At 38.3% G+C, this 22,478-nt stretch overlaps 1 protein-coding gene across 2 annotated transcripts in view; it reads right to left on the bottom strand.

The window, feature by feature from the left end:
- Nucleotides 1–22,478, bottom strand: part of LOC149835959 (CAAX prenyl protease 1 homolog) — a 93,911-nt gene that overhangs the window by 59,845 nt on the left and 11,588 nt on the right. For both annotated transcript variants that reach the window (XM_090008877.1, XM_090008878.1), the window contains exon 10: nt 1,836–1,928. In XM_090008877.1, coding sequence (XP_089865003.1) covers nt 1,836–1,928 — 93 coding nt within the window. The remainder of the gene's footprint in view (nt 1–1,835; nt 1,929–22,478) is intronic.

Raw genomic sequence — 22,478 nt, 5'->3', positions numbered from 1 at the left:
TCTGTCCCATTTTCTCAAAAACTTGATTTTTATGCCAAAATATCATTATGGAAATTTAGTTTTGAAATTTATTGTCAAGCAAACACCCTCAAGATATGGTTTTCAGAAAAATTGGGTCTGATAATAACATTTTGAATGTCAGCCAATGCACCCTTAGTCACTCGGATGTGGAGCTATTTCTCAAGGGCGCCATTTGGAGCTTCCCTCTCCCCCCACCCACCCCTTGAGCAAAAAGTTTTGCCTGGTTAATCTCATTGGACAAGATAAACTCTCAAATGCAACATGAAGAGGAACGGTATTCAGCAAGCTAGCATATGCTACATGTGTTTTGAAGATCTTTGGTATTGTCCAGCCTTCCAATGGTTATTCAAAAAAAACTGGCCCAACCTCTCCTATATCCTTGCCATCACATTCTCAAATCGATCTTTACTTTTGGGTTTTACAAAAGTTGTATACCTGTATGAGATAGTGTTTCATATGGAAATGGTGGCTCTTGTCGGCTTGGTGGTACAATTGGCTTGAGAGGAATGAAAGGTTGTTTATGGGAAGACTACCCTGCTCTCGAGTCTCGACCATCAATCGTCACATTAGAAAGGATATTTTCAAACATGAGGTCAAATGGCCCAACAGTGACCTATCTTGGTTAGGACCTGAAAGGATTATATGTTCTAGCCCGCCCTTTTCGGTTTGAGTTTGCTTTTTTAGTTGTTGCTCATCTTCTCAATTAATAATAACAATTTTATTTTCCCACAAAATTCCCAATTAAAACTGTTTCCTCGTAGTTGATATGGGAAACTATGCTAAGAAAAAACAATATGCAATCATCTATTAAGCACCAGATTAGTTGTATAAACCCTTAACATATGAAGAATTGTATAAACCCTCACATATGAAGGATATAGAAACTTCTAAACAAAATAACCAAGACTATTAACCATGTTCTTAATTTTAATACTTGTAATAGTAGAACAGCTCTTAGTTGTGATGGTTGTAATGGTTGACTGGCTATACGAAAAATAGCATGCTCTGTAAAGATCTAATGGTTTATAAAATAAATGGTGAAACCAAGTATTCCAGCATTAAGGATTTATCTAACTTAGGAGATTTAATTAGCCCTATATTCTTGTTGTGCTTCATCTGGGATGCCCAGCTTCTGGGTTCAAAAAAAATGTAGTTTCATGCTTTTACTGTTTGGACAATCAGTTCAAGCTAGGTCATTGGGATTGCTTCATGCAGTCAAAGTGCTAGATAGCCATAGGTGCTCAAATAGACCAACTGGAAAGCTTTTTTAATCAAATAAATATAACAAATCCAATAAATCTAAAAAAGTCTACACGATGATTTCATATTTTGTGGTATCTTACATAAACAAAAATTGAACTTTTCTTTTTAACAGACCCTTAGGTGCCTACCTAGTGCGCACCATTCACCTGAGCATTAGGCCAACACCGAATTACAACTACCGAGTTTATTAATATAATCAACAAGGATGATAGTACATGACAGATTTGAACATGAGCCAGAACTGATGCCAATGAATACAGATCCAATAAAAACCCATGGGTCCTACTAAACTTTCAAAGTTCATATAACAACTAAATCAACATCCAAACAGTTTTTGCAATCCTCCAGTTGTCCAACCTCCAGACACCTGAACCTTCTGTTCTACAGCTTTGCATTTTTCATTTGACTAGTATACTTAGGGCTACTGCTTATAGTTATATGGAAAAACAGAAAAGTTAAGAAAGCTAAGCATACAACTAACATAAAAGCTAATCAAACAAAGATACAAACAAACACTTCAACAGTAAAAGTCACCTTCTAAAATAACAAACCTGAACAGCAATGAATGAGTACATCGTGTGATTTAGTTTCCAATGCCCCAATTCATGAGCAATAACAGCAACCACTTCCTCCTCATTTTTACACTGCAGCATTCCAAAGTGCAAGAATAATTAGTGTTGTACAAAATAAGAAGGATCAGTAAAACCAAAATAATACCAAGAATTATCCTTAAATACCTATTGCATACATACATGCATACATATATATACATATATTGGTTAATATTTGGATCCATTGAAGGCACAGAATTATTTTGTATAAATCACAATTTTTCATATTTTTTAGTTTTTTTGTAGATCAGACCATAGTGACAAAAGTTTAAAATGGCAATTTGTCTGTGAATTTCTCGTGAGATTTTCAAAATTTTATATATTTTTCGATTTTTTATCTGCAAAAACTCAGAAAAAATTACAAAAATCAAATAATATCTCAAAATTTTCAAAAATAATTAAAAATAAAATGATTAGACAATTAAATTTTAGATGAAAGAAAAAAATAAAATCTATTATATTAAAAGGTACCCTTTATTACGTGTTTTCGATAGGACCCCTTATTACGTGTTAATCCATCCATACTCAATGAGAAGAATGAGAGAGGAAATACAGCTCCGCATATTGCAACAATGAAATCCCGTTCAGAAATTGTGGGGCTTCTCCTTACATATAACCAAATTGATGTTGATGCCCTCAATAATCAGAATCAAACAGCAAAGAGTCTGGCTGAAAAGCTCCAGTATGGTGATTCTGCATTGTATTTTAAGAAAGTTGTGTCTAAAGCTGGTGCCATGCATGCTTATCGTGTTGGACATGCGGTTGAGACCATAGAGCTTACAAGAACGGTGAGCTACATAAGGCATGAGTTGCAAATACAACTCATTTAGAAACGGGTGAAGGGAATTCACATAGAGCTACAGGAAAATTTCTTAATCTGTTGGGGAAGAAAATCACTATCTTTTCCATCTTCCCAACATAATGGTATTGCGTTAAGCACAACTCTGAAGCAAGAAAATCATCATCATCCAACCCACCACAAACCACCATATAACCACATCTAAGAGAAAGGGAGGCTAGGGTTTTGTCATAGAGAGAGAGAGAGAGAGCGAGTTGGACTCACTGGTCAGTCACGCTATGCCAAAAAATTTCAACCGTTTACCAGCAGTCTGAGCTCCAATGTGGCTGGGGCTCAGATGTTGAGAGAGGAGAGAGGAGAGAGGAAAGACGCAGAGAGGGGAAAGACCATGGGGGAAGAGGAAAGCAGCATATTTTGTTTAAAAACAATAAACAAAAAAAAACATGTTTTCGCAAGATTTTCAAAATACCGCGATATTTAGCCACAAACGATAATCTCACGAGAATTTCAATTGCTCACGAAATTAACAAAGTTTTTATCATTTGATGAATTTCTCGCGATGTTTTTGCAAGAAATTTGTATTTCTCGCTATATTTGTCACACTGGATTAGACCTTATGGATGTGTGATCAACAAGGTTTGTTTAGCAGAAAATGAGTTTTGAATCATGTGATTATGACATGTAAGCTTTCAAAATTCAATGGTCCACAAGGTACAAAATTTTCATGAGTCAAAAAATCATATTTTTAGATCAAAATAATGTGATCCAAGGTTTGATCCTTAGCAAACAAATCATGTTGAACACATCTATGTGGTCAGATTGAGTCAATGAAGCTTGAACTTCTGATTTCTAGCTCAATAGTTTTGTACCTTCAATAACACCAAATATTGACCCTATATATATATATATATATAAACTTTCCGGAGACAATGAACCATTGCCAATGAGATAATATATTTTGGCTTATAATCAGTAGAATGCATTGGTCTAGCTCTACCACAGAATAAAGTGATAAAGTAGACTCTTCCATGTGTTCTAACCAATATTTTAAAAACTTCAGGTAATTCCATTAAGCTCCATACAACAACAACAATTACGCCTTCATCCCAAAACAATTAGGGTCGGCGATATGAACCAAAAAAGAAAATCATTCTGGGTCTTCCACATGAATCCTTCTCCTCCAATCATTTTTATCCAATGCCATGTCCTCAATGAGGTTCAAAGCATTCATATCCTTTCCTATCATCTTCATCCAAGTCTTTTTAGGCCTACCCCGACCTCTTTTAACTAATATATTTTCCCAGTTCTCCATCCTTCTAACTGGAGCATCATTAGGCCTTCGTCGAATATATACAAACCACCGTAAACGATTATCTCTGATCTTATTTTCAATGGATGCAATGCCTACCTTCTTACGTATCTCCTCGTTTAGAATCTTATCTTTTATTGTATTTCCACACATTCATTTAAGCATACGCATCTCAGCTACACTCATTTTTTTAATATAATGTCTCTTGGCAGCCCAACATTCCGTACCATATAGTAAAGTGGGCCTAATTGTCGTCCTATAAAACTTTCCCTTCAACCGCAATGGCATTCTACGATCGCACAACACTCCAGTTGCACTTTTCCATTTCATCCACCCAACCTTTATCTTATGATTTACATCTCCATCAATTTCTCCATACCTTTGAATGATAGATCCTAAATATTTGAAACAGTCATCCATCGGTATTTCTTGTTCACCAAGCTTCACTACACCCTCATCACTACTTTGTTGCTTACTAAACCGACATTCCATATATTATGTCTTACTCTTACTCAACTTAAAACCTCTTGCTTCCAATGTTTATCTCCATAATTCTAACTTAGCATTAACCCCAGCTATAGACTCATCAAACAAAACAATATCATCAGCAAACAATATACACCACGGCGCATTTTCTTGAATTGATCTCGTAAGCTCATCCATCACTATAGCAAATAGGAAAGGGCTTAATGCAGAATCTTGATGTAACCCAACCGTTATAGGAAAATTGGTTGTCACCCCTCCACAAGTGCGGACATTGGTTACTACTCCTTCATACATATCTTTAATTATACTAATGTACTTGAGAGAAACACCTTTCTTCATCATTTTCCACCAGAGAACATCCCTAGGTTCTCTATCGTATGCCTTCTCCAAATCAATAAAAACCATATGCAAATCTTTGTTCCTCTCTCTATATCTCTCAATAAGTTGTCTAAGAAGATGTATAGCTTCCATAGTTGATCTTCCAGGCATAAAACCAAATTGATTCTCCGATATCATGACAACCTTCCTCAACCTATACTCAATCACCCTCTCCCAAAGTTTCACAGTATGACTCATGAGTTTTATACCACAATAGTTTGTGCAATCTTGTATATCACCCTTATTCTTATATAGAGGCACCAAAGTACTCTTCCTCCACTCATTAGGCATCGTATTTGTCCGTCAAATCTTATTAAAAAGATTTGTCAACCATTCTAAACCTTTCTCAACCAAGCATTTCCATGCCTCGATAGGTATACCATCTGAGCAAATTGCACTTCTTGATTTCATTTTCTCCATTAAATAGCTTATCAAAATAATCTTTCCATCTCTCCTTAATCTCCTCATCTTTGACTAAAACCCTTTGCGTTTCATCTTTGATACATCTAACCATACCCAAATTCCTCGATTTCCTATCTCTCATCTTTGCAAGCCTATAAATATCCTTCTCGCCCTCTTTGGTATCCAACTTGTCATAAACCTCCTTATATACCTTATCTCTCGCGTTTCGAACTACTTTTTTAGCTTCCTTCTTTGCTATCATATACTTCTCCAAATTCTCATTATCACGACTCTTACTTAGATTTCTATAACTCTCTTTTAACCTTAATAGCTAATTTGACATCCTCGTTCCACCATTAATCTCCTTACAACAATGATGAAAACTTGGGTTTGAGACTTTGAGTCAAGACTCAAGCAAATCAAATCCAAATCATATTTTAATTTTGCCAAGTCATGAGAAAATGACAAATAACAACTCAACTATGTCACAGGGATTCGACTAGCAGGGTGCGTCACCCGCATCGATGCGACGCGACGCGGGTGCGGCACAGGGTGCAGTCAACCCGACCTTGGGTGTGGTCAACGCACCCAGGGTCATTTTGGTCCAATTTTTCGGACTTAAAAAAAAATTGCAAGAAATTTTTTTGCCCTATATGTCACATGGATTCTCCAACTAGGTGCCGCACCCGATGCGGTCAACTTGACCCTAGGTGCAGTCAACGCACCCAGGGTCATTTATGTCCAACTTTTGGACTTTATATATATATATATATATATATAATATATTTATATATTTTTGCCGCATCCCCGCACCCGCACCCATGTGACATAGCAACTCAGATGATCTGCCATTTCCTTCGGAGCGGCTCCTTACAGGTTTAACATCTATGTCACAGGGATTCGGCTAGCAGGGTGTCGCACCCGCGTCGACGTGACTCGACGCGGGTGCGGGTGCGACACCGGGTGCGGTCAACCCGATCCTAGGTGTGTTGACCGCACCCAGGATCATTTAGGTCCTTTTTTCTTGGATTTTTTTTTTAAAAAAAAATTGCCCTATGAAATGGGTTGCGGAATTTTAAAAAAAAAATCTGCTGACAGCTGCTGCTCTTGTTTTATAAAGCGGCACTTTTAAAACCATCTAAAATTGAAGAGCCTTTTCAATCCAGATCCTTCTTTTTCATAAAGGATTTTCTCTCTCCATAATAAATGATAATGATGGTGGTAGCCTTGCTGGCTATTAGTATTCACTGTTCTCCTGACGAGATGGGTGCTCTAGCTGTAGCCTTTTGTAGACCTCTCTTTTCCACATGTCCAATCCAATAAATTTCTTTTAGTTGTTGTGCAGTTGTATATAAAATGAAATTTGAAGAATCCTATGGCGTGGCAGTGGAGTCATAGGCCTCATGAATACTCTCTCTCCAACAAACCACATCAAACCTTGCGCTTATATTTTTTTTCGTGAAGACCAGGGAGTTTCAGACATGATTGAATCATGACAGTCAGCAGAACGCAGCAGACTGGGTCGATCAGATTGAGAATCCTTTCGTTTCATCAATTTTGTCCTGTTGCCTCAAAGTACACAACAAGCAGAACGTGGGTAACGAGTCTTCAAACAAACACACCAGCAAAAAAATTGGACCCCCGACCCGCGTCGAGGGAACCCCCGGACACACACACACACACACACACACACACACACACACACACACACACACACACACACACACACACACATATATATATATATATATATATTACATTTTTGCCCCTGCCGCACCCCCGCACCCATGTGACATAGTTTAACATGGACAGATTTCTCAAGCATTACCAGGACAAAAGTTGCTATTGGGTGGAAAAGTTGATCCCTTCCTCCAAATTGTTAAGACAGGAAGTAGCACATTGGCATAACTAGATGGATCCATTTCCAATATCAAACAGGATCAAAATATGTGTTTGCTGAAGATACCAAGAAAAAGGCACATTTAAGAGACTTGGCTAGGGGCTCTATTTAGTAGATGAAACCATGTGCATGGAGAGACCAACATTTAGACTGATCTTGTAATGCACTTGTGTATCACATTATCTTTTCTTTTCTTTTTGTTAACAAATTATAAATGTCCCTATAGATAATGGAATGTTACAGAACGGGATATTAGAGTTTAGGGATTAAAGGTTACAGGCATCTATTTGGTTTTAGGGATCTTGGTTTTGGGTTTTGAGTTGGCTTCTTATGGGTTTGGGGTTTTGATTAGTTGGAGTCTAATGAGTCCTAATTTGGGTTGTAAAAGTTGGGTTGCTCGAAGCCTCTGATCGGGGAAGGCCTATAACACTGACCTATCTAGCAGATGGTGCACCCACATTGGTGCAACGGCTGCAGCAGACAATAATCTTTCGCAGAAGCCTTCTAATGGGCCATGGTTTGGGTTGTAAAAGTTACATTGCTCGAAGTCTATGGGTGGGTAAGGCCTCTAACACTAGGACTTACCTGGCGGATAGTGCCACCACAATGGTGCAGAAGCTGTAGCAGATAGATATTGGTTGCAAAATCCTTCAAGCTTGGTAGCTACGTAGCACAGGGTGGTGCTGAATGCACGAACTTGGAGTTGTGCAATGCAACATGGTGCTATGAGCTCAAACTTCACATTAGCACAGCATGGTGTGATGTTGTGGGCACAAACTGTTCAGACTTAGCGGTTGTGCAGCATTGGGTAGCATTGCAAACTCTAAAATGTGTGGCCCTTGCAATAAAGGTAAGCTTGTAGTGGAGTGGCTGCAGGCACCATCATGAGCAAGCCTGACATGCAGCACAAGGCAAGTACATGGATAGGCTAGGTGAGAGGCGCACAGGACTGCCTTGCGCAGGCTTGGCATGCAGCACATTGTATATGCATGTGTTGGCATGGTAAGAGTTGTGCAAGACAGGGCATGCAAACAATGAAGACTGGCGAGCAAGTTGGGAAGGGAAGCTGGTTCATTGAGGGATTCAACGAGAATGACCTTCAGAAACTACAACAAAGTACTGCAGAGATGTGGGCTATATGGGCAAGGTTGGAACGCCACTTGTATTCGGTCATAGTGCCATCTGTACTATATTACTTGTATAAGATGTATATCCAGGGCCCTATATATAGAACGTATCAGAACTATGGCAAGTATCTGGGAACAGCAAGCATATAGTATTAAAATGAGCCAATGAAGCCTCTATACCCCTTGAATGTGCCTTTGTATGAGTTAATCCCTCAGTATAAGTCCCTTAAATCCATATCAAGTCTTATGCACCCTCGCAGGTCGACGCTCCCTTGATGTTTCATGGACAGGTTGTTGTATCTCTGCCTGTAGAAGGCTCAACCTCATGAGAGCAACGCAAAAAATTGTCCCCATGACAGCCATGGACCCACTGTGGAGGGTTCCAATTAGATAGGGTTTACACTTTACAGGGATTCTAGCTTATATAATCTCTTGTACTGAATGTTGATGATACAGTTTAATGGCTAAAATAAATTGTTTTCCACAACAAAGAGGTTAGAGTTTCCTCCAACGAACTCATCTCTCTCTCTCTCTCTCTCTCTCTCTCTCTCTCTCTCTCTCTCTCTCTCTCTCTCTCTCTCTCTCTCTCTCTCAATGAGCATGCTTGGCATGTTTCATGCCCATCAATAGTCGCAAATAAGTTAATAACCCTATTACCTGCCATCCAAATTCTAGTCGCAAATTTCCAAATTTGATGAGATTGGCATAAGGTTATTGGGTTCAGCACATATCAGCTGGTATGTAATATCTGCGAATTTTTCCATAAAATTTCATAAATATAAATGAAATTTTATGTCTCATATTAATTTAAATTTTAATTAGAATTTTAAGGCTATTTGGAGTTAATTTGAATTTTGAGTTAAATTGAATTCCAATGTGAATTGGGATTTAATTACAAATTGGGATTCAATTAGATTTGGATTTAGATTAAATGTATATTTGAATTTGGAATTTAATTATATTTGAATTTAGATTAAGTGTGCATTTGAATTTAGAATTTATTTGGAGTTAATTTGAATTTCGAGTTTAATTGAATTCCAATTTGAATTTGGGATTTAATTGGAGTTGAATCTAGATTAAATGCCCATTTGAATTTGGAATTTAACTGGATCCAAATTTGGATTTAATCTGGATCTTTAGTGACCCATAGGGTGGGACGCCCCTATGTGGGTCCCCTCTTAGATATTGCATCCCATTATAGGGTGGATCCAATTAAGTTAAGGCAACCCAAGTAGGGTGGATGTCCCTACCTACTGGACATGAAGAACCTAATTAACTAATTAAATCTAATAGGGCCCTAATTAGTTAAGTTAATTGGGGAATTTTAATTACCTACTCCAAGGATTTCATTGGTATGGGTAACTTAAATAAAGATTTTGGGATTTAGGTAAGTACTAGTAGAGATCCCCTCCCTCCCACATGTTTTGAGGAGAGACTCATTTAGGAAGGAATCCTAAGCAAACAAAGGATAAGGGAAAGTTCCAAATAGGATGTTGACCCTATACAAAAAGACCTCTCTCTCTCTCTCTCTCTCTCTCTCTCTCTCTCTCTCTTCTTCCTTCCACACAGTTTGGAAGGAGCCTCCATTGAAGCTTGGAGGTTACTGCTGAACATTAGAAGTACAGCTGCACGTTGGAGGAGGTGTGTTGATCCAACAGATCCAATCATTCCGGCCATTCACATGTTTTTGGTGTTCTTGTTCCCAACGTTAAGGTAGGTTTGCTCTAACAAGTGTGTGGGTGTGCTTGGATGGATCTGCAAATCCATGTGTAAATGAATGTGCAGATCCATGTGTGTTCGTGAATATTCACATGTATAAAGGTGTTAATGAATGTGCAGATCCATACATGTTCGCGACTCTGCATATTCATATGTGTATGAATATGTCAATGAATGTGCAGATCCATTGTGAATCTGCATATTCATATTCATGTGAATATGTTAATGAATGTGCAGTTCCATGTGTAAACGAATGTGCAGACCCATATGTGTTCGTGATTATGCATATTCATGTGTATTACGGTGCTAATGAATGTGCAGATCTATATGCGTTCGTGAATCTGCATATTCATATTGTATGAATATGTAAATCCATGTACAGATTTATGTGTTTATGATTGTACAGATTTGTGTTTATAACTGTACCGATCCACATGTTTTATGACTGTACAGATCTATATGTGTTTATGACTGTACTAACCCATATGTGTTAATGACTGTACAAATCTATATGATGACAAATCTGTAAAACTGTAAATTCATATCTGATCATGAATGCATATGCATGTATTATACTATGTATGTGCATTAGGAAATTCAGAATTTATAGTCACACAATATGTTGTGTTTGTGCATCAGAAATTCCTGAATTTACAGGCATACACTATGCTGTGTATGTGTATTGGAAGTTCCTGAAGTTAAAGGCATACAATTTGTTGTGTATGTGCATTGAAAAATCTGAAATCTTCTGCATATACTAGGCATATGCTATGCTGTGATTGTACACAGGAATAAACCTGAGTTTATATGCATATGCTGTGCTATGCATGTGCATATGATAAACCTGAACTTGTATGCATATGATGTGCTGTGCATGTGCATATGATAAACCTGAAGTTTATAAAGATATGTTGTACTGTACATGTACATAGTAAAAACCTGAAATTAATATGCATTTTTGCTGTGGATGTGCTTAGTAATACCCTGAATGCATGTGCATGCACTTTGCTGTGTGTGCACAGTAGAAACCTGAATTCATATGCATGTGTTATGCTGTGCATAGTAAAATCCTGAATGCATGTGCATGTACTGTGTTCCATGTGTGCACAGTAAAATCCTGAATTTACCAGCATAAATAAGGCTGTGAATGTGCATAGTAAAATCTTGAATACATATGTGCATACTATGTTGTAAGAAAAATCTGAACTTACATGTATATATCATGCTGCGTATGTGCATAGGAAAAACCTGAATTGTTATGCTGGTATTGGGTTGTGTTTAAACAGGAAAATCAGAATTTTTACACAATGTTGTGCCTATGCTAATGTCATGGGCAGTTTAATGATATGCCTATGCGGATGACATGTGAATGCCAAGCATAGGTGCAGCATGTTATTTTATTTGCAACATGTTAATGATATGATAACAATGTGCAGCACGTGAATATATATATATATATATATATATATATATATATATTAAAAATTTGTGCAGGCTCAGGTGTTGGGTCCTGAGTGAGCCTGTGGTGTCATATGTGCACGAGTTACGTGGTGTGGCATGTGATGTGACCGAGTTGTGAGGCATGAATGATATGCACACACATGGGTTTGCCCGAGACTAAGCATGTGGTTTAAATAAACCAGTGGGGTGCTCCAAGTGCATCGAATTATAAAATTGATATACATGCACACGTAACTTAATTAAATGCTCGATTGGTTTAAAGGCATCCGAGCATACTAAATGGGTTAACCTAAATGAGTTAATAAAAAATTTGAAGCTACCGTGAATATGTAGTGTGGGGCTCATGCCAGTAAGACAATGTGGTAAATTACCCCAGAATGGGTACTTGGGCTATTGAGTCACGGGTGCCGGATTATTTGGCCACGTGTGAGGTAATGCAATAAACCCTCTAATAATAATAATCGATAACTCATTTAGATATGGGCTAACCTTGGAGATGGTAGGTGGTACAAAACTCTTTTGAACATTTTTGTTGTTATGCTTCGAGTGGTAATGGCTTGGTTAGTCCCCAATCCTCAAAGTTAAGGAGCAAACTACCAATTTGTCAAGGTGATAGGTCTATATTCTTCTACAGAAGTTAAGAATGCATCCTGTTTTGGTTTGGCCTTTGGAAAGTTTATCTCGGTTATTACACCGCCCTCCTTGGATTTCAATTTCAATTAGTCACTAGGGTTATTTAAAATAAACTTCTGAGTAATTTCCTTTGTTACGGTTGCCTTGGCCTACAAGTACCCGCAAGAGGTTAAATAGAGAAACAAAATATTATACTTGAGCAGATTAACTTTATGTTGAATTTATACTGAAATATGCCTTGATATTGTAAATGTTATATTGTAGTTATTTACATGTTCTGAATTATTGTTGCATGGATTTAGTTGTCATATCTTGTCCATTTAATTGTATTATGATATGGAACTACTATGAATATGTTCTAAATGGCGTATGATCTTGCATCCTTAATACACTAGATACATGCACTGTTATTGTGAATCTAACGAGACTCGTTGAAGTCTAACACACGAATATTATACATTTTTAGGTCAAGAGTAAGCCGACTAGAGCGTTTGCGGGATACTGCAGATGGCGCAAAGAACCACTAATTTTATGTTCCCGAGGTGTTTTGAACATTTAAATTTTATTAAGACTTGTTCCGTAAATGATTTATTTATTTGGTGAATGATTCAATTTGGTTTATTGAATGATAGTGTTGAGATTGAATATTTGTAACCCACCCCAAATTCTAATTGAAACCAAAACTAATTTTTCTGTTGTGTTTCTTTTTTTTTAATAGCTTTATTTTGGGGTTAAAATTTTGGAGCGTTGTAGGTATCAAAGCAACAATCCTCAGTCGGCCATGATAACCATAAAGGATCTTAAAGTAAAAATCTCATGATAGACCAGGAATGTAAGATGAAGGTTCAACAAGATGTCATGCAAGGCAGATTTTGTATCATGAGGCATTGAAAACTTTGTTGGACTAATTTTCAATCATGACAATGTCTGACAAATACAAAGTGCAATCAACCATAAATCAAATGTGAGATGGAGGGTTCATTCACTATAGGTGGGTCGATCCAAACCTGCACAATCTGGTTGGATTCTAATCAGGTTTTCAAGAAAGGCCTCTTAAGTTGGGTCCTTAAGGCAGCCATTTTTCAAGTATTAAAGGTTCAAATGGTCATTGTTGCCATCATTCCATTTTGATAATGACATTATTGGGTAGTTTAGATGGTACAAATCATAGATGGGATTAGCGATAACCATAAAGCTCAAGCCACTTTTTAATGTCACCTTATAAAAATTTCACCAAACAAGTAACATGCAAGAATATCAAGTGAAATTCCAAAATTTATGTAACATGGTTACCAGTATTAGAATATGGATCAGATATGGATCCAGTAGGAGATCCATATGGATCGTGTATACTCTAATGTAATTTGTTTTACTAACACAGGACAGTTTTGTCTATGTAAAAATACTCTAACCCTATTTATCTTAATGAAGTATTAGTGCAGCTACACAGAAAAGAAAAGGCTGCCGATTTCACCAAAGTCTCTCTCTCTCTCTCTCTCTCTCTCTCTCTCTCTCTCTCTCTCTCTCTCTCTCTCTCTCTCTCTCTCTCCTCTTCTCGATTTCTACATCAAAACACGCCAGTTTTGACATGGTATCAAAGCAGCGACAGTACTGGGAGTAAAACGAGTTCCATCAGAGACGTGAAAAGCTGCATCCTCATTCTCGTCAGGTCACGCTTCATTTCCAAAAGGTAAGTTCTCCTCCTCGATAGCTCACGACCTGTTTCTCCTTTTCCTTTAGGTTTCTCTCCTCGTTATTCCTATTTCCTCTCGTTATTTCTGGAAAAGTTGATTCCACATATTCTTTCACGTGAATCTAGCATGGTCTCTCTCCTCACGTGAATCTGATCTGGACTGATCATTCACCCCAGCCGAGTTCCTCTATTTACAAGTTTTCCCTGTTTCACACGTAAATCTGGTCTGTTCTGGACTGGTCACCCCAGTCGAGTTCCTCTGTTTCGAGTTTTCTTTCTTTTCTTTTTTTGTCTAGACTGGTCAATCCAGCCAAGCTCTCCCCTTTCTTTTGTGTGTGTTGTCCTTGTTTCACGAGAATCTGCTCTGGTCTGGTTACACATTTTTTTTAACACACCCCTACAACTCCATTCAAGGCTCGCTATTCCATTCACAGATCTGAATATACTCAGATCTGCTCATGGTTCCTTATTTTTCTCACAAACACTGAGACAATACCCAAATCAGCTGTCCAATACCCTGTTGTGACATTCTTTAAAATCTTGTCGTGACCTTCTCAGGTTCTTCTATCATAAAGCCAATTTCTGAGTCCTTTATGATATCAGTCTCATTTCAGCCAACCTTGATCTTTCTGTCATAAAGTCTATCTCTCATTTCAGCCAACCTCGATCTTTCTGTCATAAAGTCTATCTCTGCCATAAATTTCTGCAAATGGATAGTTCAACAAACTTTGTTCTTTCTTCCAATTTCTTGGGGCAACTAGTTTCCGAAAAGTTAAACACAAACAATTACCTGACCTGGAAAAGGCAGATTACTCCCTTCATTCGAAGTCAAGACCTTTCAGGTCATTTGGATGGCTCCATTCCGACGCCTCCAGAATCTATCACACAACAAGCCAAAGAGGACGAAAGATTGCCAAACATCATTCGCAACCCTGCATTTGTTGCTTGGATGAAGCGAGATCAGGCTCTCGTTGCGTACATCACTTCCACATTGTCGCAAGAAGTATTAGTTTTTATTCTTGATGATTGCACAGCTAAAGTATTGTGGGAGACTCTAGCTCAGACCTACTCTCAGATATCAGAGGCTAAGGTGTTATTTCTCAAACGTGAATTTCAACTTTTGAAAAAGGGGGCAATGACCATTATTGAATTTTTAAATCAAGTCAAAAGTATCACAGATCAATTGGCCATTGTTGGATATCCAGTGTCAGACAAAGAAAAAGTGCAGCAGACATTGAATGCCCTAGGATCAGAGTATCATGTTCTTGTCACTTCTTTATTGTGCTTGCCGACGTTGCCCAGTTTTGAAGATTTACGCGCTAAGCTATTCCAGTACAAGATGTCTTTAAAAGGCATGTCAGATGCTTCGGTCGGACAACCATTTACACATGATGTTCTTGCCACAGGGATGATTGTTGATCGTGCACGAGGAGGGCGCGGTAGAGGCAGAGGAGCACAAATCCAGGGTGGACGTGGGTTGTTACCTACACCAAATTTCACTGCCAGCTTTTCAAAAACTATTCCCACATGCTACCAGTGCAACAAACGTGGTCACATTAAAGCCAAATGTTGGTACAACCCCCAAAATCGTAATAGAATACAAAGCAATAGAAATGTTGGCACATCAGAAACTGCAGGTACCTTTCGGGTCAGTGATGATGCTAAGGATCTCCTTTTGTCTGCTATGGCCAACTTGAACCTGAAACAGAGTGATGATGGGATATGGTATGTGGACTCTGGGGCAGCAATGTCACTGGCAATGCAGGTAAGTTCTCTACTTTGATTCCCTATTTTGGTAAATCTAATATTGTAACTGGAGATGGGACTCACCACCCTATTTCAAATGTAGGCAATGTTCTTATCCCTTTGTCTGAGTCTTCCTCCATTCCTTTATCTAATGTTGTTCATGCACCAAATATAAAGAAAAACATTATCTTTGTTTCTAAGCTTGTTGATTCTACCAATTCATCTGTGGAATTTACTCCAACTTCTGTCTTTGTCAAGGATCTTCAAACGAAGGAGATGTTTGCTAAAGGAGAGCGACGTGGAGACATATATGTCTTCAATGAAGATCCAGCCTCCAATGTCCTGAAGCCCAAGTTTGATCATGTCTCTAAAAGTGTCCTAAGTTTATCCAGATCTCTGGCATTCTCGTCTTGGTCATTGTAGTAAAGTCTTTATTGAAAAGTTAGTGTCCAATGGTTTCCTTTCAGAGTCTGTTTCACCTTCATTAAAGGATAAAGTGTGTCCTAGTTGTCAGATTTGCAAAAGTCATGTACTTCCTTTTCATCAAATAAATAAAAGAGCTTTCATACCTTTTGAGATAATATGTTCTGATGTTTGGGGCCCAGCCCCTAATCCTTCCTCTTCTGGAAGTAAATATTATGTATCATTTATTGACAGTTTCTCTCGCTTTACCTGGATATTCTTTATGAAACACAAATCAGAGGTTTTTCTTATTTTCCGTTACTTTCATGCCTACGTTAAAACTCAATTCTCAAAAAATATTCAAATTCTCCAATGTGATGGAGGTGGTGAGTATTCCTCCAAAGAAATTTTAGATTTTCTCCAAGAAAATGGGATACATCGTAGAGTTTATTGCCCGTACACTCCACAACAAAATGAGATTGCTGAACGTAAACACAGACATATTGTGGAAAGTGCAATGAGTATGATGCATGGTTGCAACTTGCCTATTAGTCTTTGGACAGAAGCATTTCACACTGCCACTCATGTGATAAATCGTCTTCCTATGCCTATCCTTGAAGATCAGTCTCCCTATTATGTTCTTTTTGGTGTACAACCTGACTATGATGAGTTACGAGTTTTTGGATGCAAATGTTATGTACACATTGATAAATCGATGAGAACTAAATTTCAGGACAAAGCCTTTATCTGCCAATTTGTAGGTTATACAGATGAACACAAGGGTTACAGGTGCTATGACCCCGCCAATAAGAAGATCAGAATTTTCAGAAATGTTGTCTTTGATGAAAATAATTTTCTAGAAAATAAAGCAGACCACAATCGTGAACATATTGACGCAGCTGCTAATTGGTATGATCCATGGCTCAGTGTTGAACTTATTTCACATATTACAGAACATACCACTTTGGTTCCTGAAAGCGTACATGATGAGACAGCTTCAGATAAGGCATCAGAAACAGAATGTCCGAGATACAAAGAAAATGTCTATACCAGGAGACCCAAAGAGCAAATAGATGAATCTGTTGGAGAACAAGAGGCATTGTCCAGTAATAAAGAGGCACCAAGAAGATAAGGCAGGATAAGGCATCCTATTGAAAAATGGGTGATTTATGATAACTTCTCTATGGATTTTCAGATCCTTCTATCCCAGATTGAAAAACACGAAGAACCACTTGGGTTTTGTCAAGCTGCTCAATCTAACAAATGGATTGAAGCAATGAATGAAGAGATCGAGGCGCTTCATGAGTGTCAAACATGGGAGATAGTTGGTCGTCCCCCCGATAAAAATGTTGTTGGCTCAAAATGGGTGTATAAGATTAAGTACAAACCAGATGGTAGCATTGAACGATACAAGGCACGTCTTGTTGCCAAAGGTTTTACTCAAGAATATGGTCAAAATTATGATGAGACGTTCAGCCCAGTAGTGAAAATGGGAACTATTCGTATGATTCTTGGCCTGGCAATTGAACATGGGTGGCCCCTTAGTCAACTTGATGTTAAAAATGCATTCCTTCATGGGGATTTGAAAGAAGAAGTTTACACGGAGCAGCCTCAAGGCTATGCAGATGGAGACCCACAAGAATATGTATGCAAATTAACCAGAGCATTGTATGGTTTAAAGCAAGCCTCTAGGTCATGGTTTGAGAGTTTCTCCTTAGAGATTCAGAACCACGGTTTCATTTGTTCCCAACTAGATCATTCTCTATTCATATACGGGGATGAAACCACTATGGTTTTCTTACTCATATATGTTGATGATATAGTGATCACCGGTAATGCTCCAGATCATATTCAATGAGTTAAAACTTTACTAAGCATGCGGTTCAAAATGAAAGACCTTGGAGAACTGAGATATTTTCTTGGTGTAGAGGTGGACAGACAGGATGGAAAAATGTCATTAACTCAACACAAATATACTCTTGATCTTCTGGCCAAAGCAGGAATGACGGATTGCAAACTTGTGCCTACACCCAGTGTTGTCAATCAAAAGCTCAGTATTTGTGATGGTGAGTTATATCCTGATGCAAGCAATTATCGCAGCTTAGTGGGCATGTTACAGTACCTTACTTTTACTAGACCAGACATTGTATATTCTGTAAATCAAGTATCTCAGTTCATGCATAAACCGAAGACTGGTCACATGGATGTTGTCAAACGTATCCTTCGTTATCTAAAAGGCACGGTGGGTGATGGACTCACATATGCTCAATCTCCTTTGGAGACACCAAAACATGACATATTGGCCTATACAGATGCAGACTGGGCAGAAGATCCAGATGAAAGAAGGTCTACTTCAGGATACTGTGTTTTCATTGGAAGGAATCTTGTCTCATGGAGTAGCAGAAAACAAAAGGTTGTGGCAAGATCTAGCACAGAGGCAGAGTATAGATCTATGGCAGCTACCACAGCAGAAGTGACCTGGATTAGGCATCTACTTACAGAGATGCGAGAGGATATCTCAAGATCGACTCTTATGTGTGATAATAGAAGCGCTATACAAATTGCATTAAATCTGGTTCATCACAGTCGGACTAAGCATATTGAGGTTGACCAACATTTCATCAGACAAAAGATAGCAGACAAAGAGATTGAGCCGGTTTATGTGCCTTCAGAAGACCAAGTCGCTGATATGTTCACTAAAGGTCTCACAAGCAACCGTTTTTGGTACCTGAAGAACAAGTTGCACATGGTTCACTCCCATGCACAACTTGAGGGAGGGTATTAGAATATGGATCAGATATGGATCCAGTAGGAGATCCATATGAATCGTGTATACTCTAATGTAATTTGTTTTACTAACACATGACAATTTTGTCCATGTAAAAATACTCTAACCCTATTTATCTTAATGAAGTATTAGTGCAGCTACACAGAAAAGAAAAGGCTGCCGATTTCACCAAAGTCTCTCTCTCTCTCTCTCTCTCTCTCTCTCTCTCTCTCTCTCTCTCTCTCTCTCTCTCTCTCTCTCTCTCTCTCTCTCCTCTTCTCGGTTTCTACATCAAAACACGCCAGTTTTGACAACCAGTTGGATGGAAGATGAATTGATTGACTCATTTATTGGTGAAGTACGAGAAGACATTGTGATCAAGGTCCAAGCCACATGGCTTCAATTGTTGTTGGATAGTTATAACTTGGCACCAGTGGAGGAGAAACAAAACTTGGTGAGTAAATTAAGGCATCCGACATCGATGAGTGGATTAAAACCATTGTGTTTAAGTCACCTCGAGCAGCAAGCAATCTCCAAATTGCAAATGGATCCGAAATATAGGAAAAGTTTGGGGCTCCACGGTCAGCCACCCCGACTGACATGATGATTTGAAAGTTATTGCCTAAACAAATGGTCGAGCAAAGGAAGCAGTGTGTTTGCTACGATTGCAAGGAATGATAAAACCATGTATTGACACAAGTCTTTGCACATGTACGTCGTGGACAATGTGATCGACATAGAAGAAAAACATTTGTAGATCATGTTAGTCATGCCTTGAGGACAAGGCATGTGCAAAATCATGTTGGAGTATTATGTACCCGAAAGATGAGAGTTTAGACAGTAAAGATTAGAGGCATCTAGTCCATTTGGTTTGCATCATACTCACCTATATCGCTCAAGGTAGTTTCTTGGCAAGGGTATTTTTTCAGAGAGATTTTCAAGAGTTTGAAAATCTCGGAAAAATCTTAGGAGTTTTAAAAATATGAAAAATAATAAGTATAAGAAAATAATAGGTATTCTTGGAAAAATATAAGGAAATAACTTGGATCCAGTCATTTCCTTATATTTGGATCGTTATTTCCTTATATTTTGGATCTAGTTAAGATGGAACCATATTGAGAGGTTGGTTGGAGGGGCAATTTTGATTTTTTTTCCTCCTCCCACCAACTCTCTTTAATGAGTCTTTTTTAAATGGAAGGAAAATTTTGGAAGGGGGTTGCCAAAACCCCCATCCTTTTCCTTTTTTTCTTAAAATAATAGAAGAAAAAAGAGGGTAAGGACCCCCTTTCCCTTTTAGGAAAGATCCCCTCCTTTTATTAAAAGAAGAGAAGAGGAAAGGGAGCACAACCCCTTTCTCTTCTTTCTTTTATTAAAAGAGAAGAAAGGGAATTCAACCTCCTTTCCTTTCTTTTATTAAAAGAAGAGAAGAGAAAAGGGAGTACAACCCCCTTTTCTCTCTTTCTTAAAAGAAGAGGTAAAGGGAGATTTAGTACCTTCTCTCTCTTAGAATTAGATCCAAGAAGAAGAAAAGGAAGAAAGAAAGAAGAGGAGAAGAATAAGAAGAAAGAAGAGGAGGAAGAGCAAAGGTACTCTCTCAAAAAATAAAAAATAAAAACAAAAAAAATTGAAAATGTATGCTTAAAATTTAAAAAATGAGTTTTCTCCCAAAAATATCATGATATTATCACGATATTTTGAAAATATCGCCAAATATTGCCGATAATATTGGTTGGCCCGATATTGGTGATATTATAGCGATATTTTAAAATATTGGCCATATCGGTGACACTAGATATCCCAGTGTTTCCCTCTCCTGATGGAGAGGAATGTGCCAACCTGTCCACAATCACTCACTTATGTAAGGCAATGTGAAAATCTCCAAGTCCTTTAATCGGTGATAAATAAAAGAAAAAACTACAAATAACAATAGAGTAAAATAATATGCAAACACACCAGATATAAGATTTACATAGTGTGGCCAAAGCCTATGTATACAAAGCAATAGCAAAGAATGCTTTTCTTCATTAAATCAACAGAACAGATTATAAGGATAAATAGTTTGATCTCTAATAGGCATCCTTTTTATTAGTCTATGAAGTTGGTTACGTTAAGGTGGCCCAGCAGGGGATCTCAAGTTCATTGTTTATTGGGATGAATCGAGTAGTTTAGTTTGGGCCAGATATAACTGAGTCAAGTTCGGATCCAATTTGATCAATTATGGTTTATTGTTGAGTATGTATGTAATTATTGTAACCAGGGTCAGAGTTATGGATGAATAAAATTGAGTTCAGAGGCTGATGTAATCCCCAAGTCCTCTCTCTCTCTCTCTCTCTCTCTCTCTCTCTCTCTCTCTCTCTCTCTCTCTCTCTCTCTCTCTCTCTCTCTCAGCAGCAGCAGCAAGCTATTGGACAACCAGCTAACCGGCTCAAGTCGACTAGCCCATAGGGCAGCTGTGCACACCTCCTGGGTGATGAAATGAGCAGCCTGCCGGATGTTTGGTAGGCCTGGGAATACACTAGTCAAATTTTTACAGTGCATGGCTTCACGAAATTGCAAGCCAAAACCTAATTCTCAAGATAAAGACTCAACAAAAAAGTCCACAACAAGGACCCAAAGAATTTTCCTCTTCTTTTGGCTTTTCTTTCTTCACAACAAAAAACTTAGGCTCTCTTTACCTCATGTTCCTCTGCCCCCTTTCTTGTTACACAAGAAAACCCAATAACCGTTCTCTCTTTTTCTTTCTTTTATTTCTTACCAACTGATGATTTGGACTCCACATGGTTTCCCATACCCACAACAAAACAGTGGTTCATATCTCTCTTTCTAAAGAGAGAAGAGTTTAACATAGACATAGATTTTTACTAGGCTACAGCATGGGCCATGATGAAGAGAAGGAGCAATGCTTGCCACCCATGGGCAGAAATGTGATAATTGGGCTGTTGCTAGTTGAATAGTAATGCTACAAAGCCATGAATGATATGTTAGAAAAAAGATGAGGTAAGAGATGAGGGTGGTTTGAATATCTTTAAAGATTTAAGCTAGGATTAGGTTTTTTCAGTGAAAGGATAAAAGTGAAGAAAGAGGATGAAAAACGATAAGAAGATATTCTACTTTGTGACCTTTATACTACTATCTACGAGGACAGCATTGTCCTTTCACAAAGAAATAATGGTCTCCATAACATGATAAAAATAAAAAATAAAAACGAAAAACTCAGATCTATCATTGGGAGGTGAAGCTGGCATGGAAAAGAATGCAACTTCCATACGTCTTTAACTTTTGGCCAAAATTTGTGGCATGTTCCATATGTTCTCATCAACGGAGTTGGAGTAGCTCCATATGCTTATGAGATAAAACCAGGGTTACCGGAAGCGCCTAGCTAAAAGGGGAAGCGCGCTTCCCCGAAGCGTGCTTCGGAAGCGCGGAACGTCGCGCTTCCGAAGCGTGGGGGGAAGCGTCTCCCTTTTTTGGGAAGCGTGCTTCCCTGTAATGGGGGACGTGTTTCCCTTTAATGGGGGACGCGCTTCCCTTTAATGGGAAGCGCGCTTCCCCCTCGCTTCCCCCACGCTTCCCTTGTTTTTTTTCAATTTTTTTGTATTTTTTATTTTTATTTTTTTCGCTTCCCCCTCGCTTCCGAGACACTTCCTAGGTCGCTTCCGAGACGCTTCCTAGGTCGCTTCCGAGACACTTCCCGAATCGCTCCTAAGTGGTCCCACGCTTCCCCGCTTCCTAAAATTTTGAAAGTGCCTCGCTTCCCGCTC

The sequence above is a fragment of the Nuphar pumila genome, chromosome 6, assembly GCF_984573655.1.
Source record: "Nuphar pumila chromosome 6, dmNupPumi1.hap1.1, whole genome shotgun sequence".
Taxonomy (NCBI): Eukaryota; Viridiplantae; Streptophyta; class Magnoliopsida; order Nymphaeales; family Nymphaeaceae; genus Nuphar; species Nuphar pumila.
This window is presented reverse-complemented; position numbering and strand designations above follow the sequence as displayed.